The 8,040-nt window shown below is 42.6% G+C and overlaps 1 protein-coding gene across 2 annotated transcripts; it reads left to right on the plus strand.

Moving 5' to 3' along the window:
- Positions 1 to 782: 782 nt before the first annotated feature.
- LOC311101829 (glia-derived nexin-like) lies at positions 783 to 7,765 on the plus strand. 2 transcript variants are annotated; one of them, XM_084143039.1, is made up of 9 exons: positions 783 to 1,275; positions 3,098 to 3,393; positions 3,791 to 4,018; positions 4,262 to 4,459; positions 5,441 to 5,639; positions 6,048 to 6,142; positions 6,528 to 6,614; positions 6,757 to 6,840; positions 7,087 to 7,765. In XM_084143039.1, the coding sequence occupies exons 2-9, from the start codon at positions 3,126 to 3,128 to the stop codon at positions 7,122 to 7,124; spliced, it is 1,197 nt and encodes a 398-aa protein (XP_083999165.1). In that variant the 5' UTR covers positions 783 to 1,275; positions 3,098 to 3,125; the 3' UTR covers positions 7,125 to 7,765. The 2 variants fall into 2 exon arrangements, with proteins under 2 accessions (XP_083999165.1, XP_083999166.1); XM_084143040.1 differs by having other exon boundaries at positions 824 to 1,701.
- The last annotated feature ends 275 nt before the right edge of the window (positions 7,766 to 8,040 follow it).

Below are 8,040 nucleotides of genomic sequence, written 5' to 3' on the forward strand. Positions count from 1 at the left end.
TTTTGCCCACACCTCTACAGAAATGTGGTGAAAATAGCCATTGCTCTTTCTTTAAGAAACTGCTGTGGCCTAATTCCAATAGTTTTAAAATTATACAGCAAATAAAGAGCGTTATTGGCACCATAAAAGTTGAATGGAAATCAAGGCGGGGTTTTAATGCACACTGCCTCTTGATTACATGTACCTTCACTCTTATTAAACTCCTGTAACTCAACACGCCATACATCCACTAACTCTTAAATAATCATGTATTTTTAGTATGGCAGAGGCGGCAGGTAGCTTAGTGGTTAAGAGCGTTGTGCCAGTAACCGAAAGGTCGCTGGTTCTAATCCCCGAGACGACTATATGACAAATCTGTCGATGTGCCCTTGAGCAAGGCACTTAACCCTAATTGCTCCTGTAAGTTGCTCTGGATAAGAGCGTCTGCTAAATGACTAAAATTAAATAAATAAAAAGGGGCTGGGCACACAGATAAACAGAAGCACCAGGTGGTCCTTCTGTCCTGCCAACAGTTTTTATTTTACCTTTATTTAACTAGGCAAGTCAGTTAAGAACATATTCTTATTTACAATGACGGCCTACAGTTATCTGGGGGACCAACACAGGGGCCACTGTGGGCAATTGACTTACAATACAAGCTGTCTTCCAATGTCTCCATAGTGAGTGTGGGAGAGGTGGAGTTTGAGTAGGCTACTTATAACTTTATGTTACAAACACTTTCTCTTCTGGGTATGACATGTAATTGCTGGGTGAGCCACACCCTTGTGTGCATTAATAAAAATGATTTAAGCAAATGTTTAAAAGAGGACACCCAACACCTATCACATGCAAAAAGCTAAATGAAATACATGAACCATTTTGAATCCCAAATGGTAGGCTAGCAGTAGCAGTTATAAAACAGTTATTTTTAACCGTGAAATAACAAGGAGTATTCTATGGCGCGCTCATGTTCGTTGTCACTTCCTGTTGACAGTAGCCTACTAAACACTTGCAAGTTGTCACTTTATGCGTTGTTTTTTCTTCTCTCAACAACCGTTCTCCGATTCGAGTTTGACTGTCGGAAGGGCGGAGTTCAACTCACCAAAACCCTCTATATTATAATCTGAGTGTCAGACAGCACCTTTACCTTTGGGACATCGACAGAGACCTTGTGCCTGGCTGTTCACTCTGCTCATAACTCGAGAGAGGCTGGTATCGTATTCGTATTGTGTTACCAACCGGAACGGTTGTATGCTCATATAACGTTTTTGGACCGTTTACATTCAAACTATTCAGGTAAAGATCTGTTATCTCCACAGGGAGACGCGATATACACTTAAAAAATGAATGTAGTATATGGCAATGTTACCATGTTTCAGCCTAGCCTACGTCGTATGTTCTTTGTAGAGTTAGAGAGATAAGTGATGTGAAGCAACATTTTTGCCAACCAGGATGGACGAATATTCAACTTCAAGTGCAACGCTTCAAAGTGGATCTATTCTAATTAGCTACCTTGTAAACAATGATCATCAATGGTCAACACCGGGGTCATATTCTCATTTGTCTCGACTTCACGGTTAAACGTCATGTACTGTTAGCAGAGCCTACCACATTTCCATAACTGAAATGCAGAATTATACTGGTGTTTATTTTTTTGTTTCATCCATGGATAGTGTATCTCAAAGTAGATGTCAAGGTGATTTTATGTATGCGCACATGAATGTAAGTATGCGCACAAGACTGTAAGTCGCTTTGGATAAAATCTTCTGCTAAATGGCACATTATTATTATTATTATATATTATATACGCGCACCTCTACATTTAGTAGGCTGCTTGTCAACTAATTTCTTTATTCAAATTTTCAGACTGGCATCCTTCACTTTTGTAACCAATTTTTCTGAATAGGCTACAGTAGGGCAGGCTTTAGCCTACATTTTCCAAGCCAACACACACACACACAGCTCTGAAGGAGCTCTGTTTACAGTCTGTCTGTACATGTCTGAACTGGAGTTAGTTTAATTCACTTGTGGGGGAGACTCAGGAGAGGCAGGGGTGGGTTGTCACCACCCTTAAATACCTGGGCTGCAGGAGGCTATGACTGAGCACTATGACTGAGTGTTGTTGATAGTTCCTGGTCAAGCTTGGGCTTGGTGTTGAGTGGCGCAGCGGTCTAAGGCACTGCATCTCAGTGCTTGAGGCGTCACTACAGACCCCCTGGTTCGATTCCAGGCTGTATTACAACCGGCCGTGATTTGGAGTCCCATAGGGCGGCGCACAATTTGCCCAGCGTCGTCCGGGTTTGGCCAGTGTAGGCCGTCATTGTAAATAAGAATTTGTTCTTAACTGACTTGCCTAGTTAATAAAGGTTAAATAAAAAATCTTGTTCTGTATCTCAGTCAGTAGCCTACTGTTCCCAGGCCTTTTGCTTTTAGTAACAGTTTCACAACAAAGTAACTGTTAGGAGGATTAAACATCCCAAGGAATGTCAGAGAATTCCAATGATTGGCTTGATAACTAAATTGATATAGGCCATATGTAGAGACAAACTCCTTACTTATATTATTTAATATTTTTTATAATATAAGTCACCCACCCCATCGGTTTCTCAATCTGTACTGAGACAATGGTTGTCTGGGTTTTATTGCAAGCTGTTGCATAATTGAATTCATAAAGCCAGTATTTCCACAGGAAGGAGGCTAGAGCTGATGTAGTCTTCTAAAAATTGTTGTAAGACTTAATATGAACTATAGAAAGACTGGCAATGAGGTGCCAAAAACAATATAAGTAGTGAACTACTTGGTGCTGGTTTTGGGCTGACAGTATCCATTAGTCATGTTTAGACAGCATGACTAACACTTCAGAGGGGTTGGGTTAAATGCGGAAGACACATTTCAGTTGAATGCATTCAGTTGTACAACTGACTAGGTATCCCTCTTTCACTTGACAATGGCGATACTAAGGCCAGTACCATAGGGGCACAGGACCTTTCAGCTCCTGTCAAAACCATAAGGAACAAGAACATGCAAGACTGCTCTCTCTGTTTGGATTGTGGTGAACCACGGTGTGTCATAATCCTACGTGCAAATGACTTCCATGACTCTCTCTCCCCTCTTCTAGGTGTGTGAGTCAGTGAGTGAGACCTGAGATGGGCCTCTCATTACTTTGCCTGTGTGTGCTGGTGACCCTGTGTGGCCACCGGGGGGTGCTCTCCCAGACCCCCTCCACCCCCTCCTATGGCGAACGGGGCTCCGACCTGGGGCTCCAGGTGTTCCAGCAGGTGGCCCGCTCCAGACCCCAGGAGAACGTGGTGCTCTCCCCCCACGGTGTGGCCTCCATCCTGGGCATGCTGCTGCCAGGCGCCCATGGAGAGACCCGCAGGCAGCTCTTCACAGCACTCCGCTACAAGAAGAATGGTAAAACTCCCTCAATACTAGTCCTTTCATAGCCTCATCCAGTGTCTCTCATTAAAGGGATACTGCGAGATTCTGCCAATTAAGCCACTTTTCTTCTTACCCAGAGTCAGATGAACTTGTGGATACCATTTGTATGTCTCTTCTTGCAATATGAAGGAAGCTAGAGGTAGTGTTGTGAGCCAATGCTAACTAGTATTAGCACAATGACTGGAAGTCTACAGGTACGCTAGCGAATGCTACTGTACCTGTAGACTTCTAGTCATTGCGCTACCCAGAGTAACAACGTGATGATGGCTTGAACGACATGACTTCCAGTCATACTTCTACCCTGAGGAACGACAATGTTTTCAGAAAATCCCAAAATGTCTCATTGAAATTCCTCAACTCTTCTTTCCAGGCCCTTATAAGATGTTGAGGAAGCTCCACAAGACGCTGACAGCCAAGTCCAACCAGGACATCGTGACTATCGCCAACGCTATGTTCTCCCAGCAGGGCTTCCTTATGGAGGAGGCCTTCATGTCCTCCAACAGGGCCAACTTCCAGTGTGAGAGCCGGACCTTGGACTTCACTGACACCCAGGTGGCTGCAGCCACCATCAACAACTGGGTCAACAACCAGACCAAAGGTGAGACTCCAACTGGAGGCAAGCTTACTGTAGAACAGTCAATTAAAACATGACCATAGATCTCTAATGGTATGTAATTAGGCTACATTCATGTAGCACCAGACTTTATTTCACTAGGTTTTGTGGTGATTTTACATTCAAATGGGGGCAACTAACTTGTCCTATTCAATTCATTAAGGTTTATTTTGGTCAGTGTGTCATTGGTGTTGGAATGATACATTTTTCTGACTGCTTAATTTACAGGCCACATACCCACTCTGGTCAAGGCAGACATGTTGGACGGAGCTCTGACCCGCCTGGTGGCCATCAACGCCATCTACTTTAAAGGCCTGTGGAAGTCCCGCTTCCAGCCGGAGAACACCAAGATGAGAACCTTCAACGCGGGAGACGGCAATGCATACAAAGTCCCCATGATGTCCCAGCTGTCGGTCTTCAACATTGGTGAGTTCTGCTCTGAGACACCACTCTGAACCCTTCTGACCTGCTCACTGGGATAATATTCTGACCTGTGTGTGAAATGATATACTGTACTAGTCTGCTCTAGTTAGACCACATAATTCTATCTTGGCTGTAGTTTAGCCTGTTAAGTGACATGGATAGAGTTTGCCATGTAGGCCTAAGAGTAGTCGAGTGGGGTATTTATCAATGCCTTACAGTTTCAGGACAGAATAGCTACTCTGGACCGTCTGGGATTATTTCCCTGACGTGCCTAGTTTATTTCTGATAATAAATTGTGAAAGCCTCTTGAATACAATTACTGGAATTAAACATTGCTCTTGGGAGTTATATTTTCATCCTCCATTTACAGAGAAAATACTACAGAACATCACATTTGGCAAGCGTACTTCTCAGTCATGACAGGTTAAATCACTTTTCTGTGGGTTGATATTTGAGTATAATGGGAACCATATTGTTGCTTTATGACTACATGTGGAGTTCAGCTTTGATTACTTGTTTTATGGCTGTTTTACTGCATGATTGTATATGGTCCTGTCTATGAATGCTTGTGTTGTTGGATTGGTATCACTGGTTTTGGCGTCTTTGTCTAGCGGACCACCCCACCACAGATTGTCCTGGGAACCAACAAACGCCAAACTAGACTAAACTCTTTAACATACAACTGTAGCTCAGTTGGTAGAGCATGGTGCTTGCAACGCCAGGGTTGTGGGTTCGATTCCCTCTGGGGGCCAGTATGAAAAATGTATGCACTCACTAACTGTTAGTCGCTCTGGATAAGAGCGTCTGCTAAAATGACTAAAATGTAAATATTCATATTACTATAGGGGAGAGAGAGTATTTATTCACAAGATAAATATCCTCATATACTGTAGGTGTTGAATAATTTCAGATGGACCATGAATACAGTAACACTTCTTAGCCTACGGTATGGATACTCCTCACCCCTGACCCCTTATCTCCTAGGTCTGGCCAGCACACCCAAGGGGCTGAATTATAAGGTCATTGAGCTACCGTATCACGGCAACAGCATAAGCATGCTGATCGCCCTGCCATCGGAGGAGGACACGCCCCTAGGTGATGTCATCCCTCACATCAGCACAGCCACTGTACAGAGCTGGTCCAAGCTGCTGCACCAGAGGAAGGTCCGCCTGCTGCTGCCCAAGTAAGACCCGAACACAACAACCCACTCACTGGTTCAAAAACCCTTACCCAGGATCCTGTTCAGGAGGATGCAATGTTCTGAACTCATTGCAGGTAAAAATATATTGTATAGAGCTGACGTTATTGCCCACTACATGAGAGAAGTGTGTCTGTAATGTTGCACCCCAATGACCAAGTAACTTCCAAGTATTGTTGCAGGGACAGGTCAAAGACAAGACACACCCACTCCTGGCTCTTATAGCCAGGAAGCACTTCCTATCAGCAAATAACACACCCGCTAACACTCATCATATGTCACACTGAAATGACTAACTTCTAGGTACAACATTGTGCTATTTGTTATGTGTATTAAAAGTCTTCACTAATTGGTGAAGGAAATGGTCATTACATCATTGGCCTGTATGTGTAGGTTTACTGCTGAAGCCGAAGTGGACCTGCAAGCCTCCCTCTCAGCCCTGGGGATAACGGACATCTTTGAGGGCAAAGCCGACTTCCGACACCTCAGTGAGTGGCACTGGGATCATAAATCAAACATCACATAGAACTGTAATGTATTCTTTCTGACTATGTATCAACCAACCATTGGTCTCAGTTTGGCTTGACACAACAATGACTGGAGCTAATATATGAAAACATCGTTGACTGTTTACTGCAATGAGAGCTCCAAATAGCCATGATTCATGTCTAGCTGTCCGGTGTGAAGTGGTGATGAAGCATAAGATGTTATTTTCCTCTAACGACTTTGGCAGGCTTTCTTTTATATAATATTATGGACCAGAATAAACGTGTGCATAATTGGGTTGTCCTCTAGTGCCACCAAGTGGAACATTGTTTTTATCAATGGAACTTTACAGCACTTGAATATTTTGTCATCTAACTTTTCCCTCAGGTACAGAACCTGTGTATGTATCTAAAGCGCTACAGAAAGCCAAGATCGAGGTCAATGAGGATGGAACCAAAGCAGCTGCTGCCACGAGTGCGTGTTTGTTGGTTTAGTCATTTTGTGTCTGTTTGTATTGCATTGAGTTGTGCATCTGTGTGGATATTTTCTCTGAATATTAGAGAAGATAAGGCAGGTTGAAGACATGTTTTGATTTGCATTTCTCATTTTCCTCCAGCTGCCATCTTAATGGCCAGGTCTTCTCCACCTTGGGTCATCGTAGACCGACCCTTCCTCTTCCTCATCCGGCACAACCCAACAGGTACAGCATGCTGTCTGTCTGGCTCTCATTTTTCTATAACTTTTAGAATGTACTCTAATGGTTTTAAAGGACTGACATCCTCTTTGGCAAAGATCACTAGTTGTTGAACTAGCTGTTGTATAATTGACATGACATACATCGGGAAGCAGGTCAGGTCATATTCTGTCTTTTTTTTTCTTATTGACATGCATGCTATGTTCATTTCCTTCTATTTGCTGTAGAATGACTTGTTTCCTTGGTCCTCAGGTACGATCCTCTTCATGGGCCAGGTCAATCAGCCTTGAGTCTTTCCTGCCTGCAGATATCCCTTTCACTGGAATGTGCCTTCTGAGCTTCAGAATAATACATTAATATACACAGCACACACTTCCTTGCTCACATGCAAACACACCCATACAACACACAAACACAATTCACACTCATACTCACTTGTATTTTTGCCATCTGGAGATTTGTGTACAATATGGACAATGATGCTATTTGTTTTAAATGTTTGCATTTTATTTGACTTTTTCTATGGTCCATAATATAGTGTTCTGCCAATGAGACATTTCTGTAGTGTTTTAAATTATCTTTTGCATACTTTCTAGAGTACTTGCTAACTTTTTTATATGACCCTGAATGTCAAACATGTATATTATATGGGGTACATTTCAGTTTGAATTAATGTTATTGGTGGTTTTACATGTTCAATTCCAGATTGGAAAGTTACACTCCAAGTCACTGAATTAATTTAGCCACTCAAACCCATGTTTTGATATGTCAATCATTTGCATTAAACTCTGTTTGAGTACTCCTGTACTTTGTATAGTTTTTTTTTCATATGGACTGTAACAATTACCATTGAGGTGGATGAGTTGGTATTTGAAAAACTGAAAATATTGAGGGGTGTGTCTAAATAAACATCCTTTCTGTTTTATCAATCAAATATACAAAAACATTCTATAAAGTAAATTCATATAAAGTTCTAGCTATATGTAAAGGATACCTTCTATTATGGAAACGTACCTTTGGATGTGCAAGTTGACTCGGGGAGATTCTCATTTGGGAAAAGCAGTCTTCTCCTCGACTCCTCTCTCCTCCGTGACCTGGAAACCACTCAAGTTGTTGAGTGGTCGAGGAGAGTGTAATTGAGTTAGTAGGCGAATGGAGGAGTGTCCTCGCCTCCTCTCACCGACGAAGCACGTGAGGTAAAGTTTT

This window comes from Coregonus lavaretus (genome assembly GCF_964263955.1).
Source record: "Coregonus lavaretus genome assembly, chromosome: 26".
NCBI lineage: Eukaryota > Metazoa > Chordata > Actinopteri > Salmoniformes > Salmonidae > Coregonus > Coregonus lavaretus.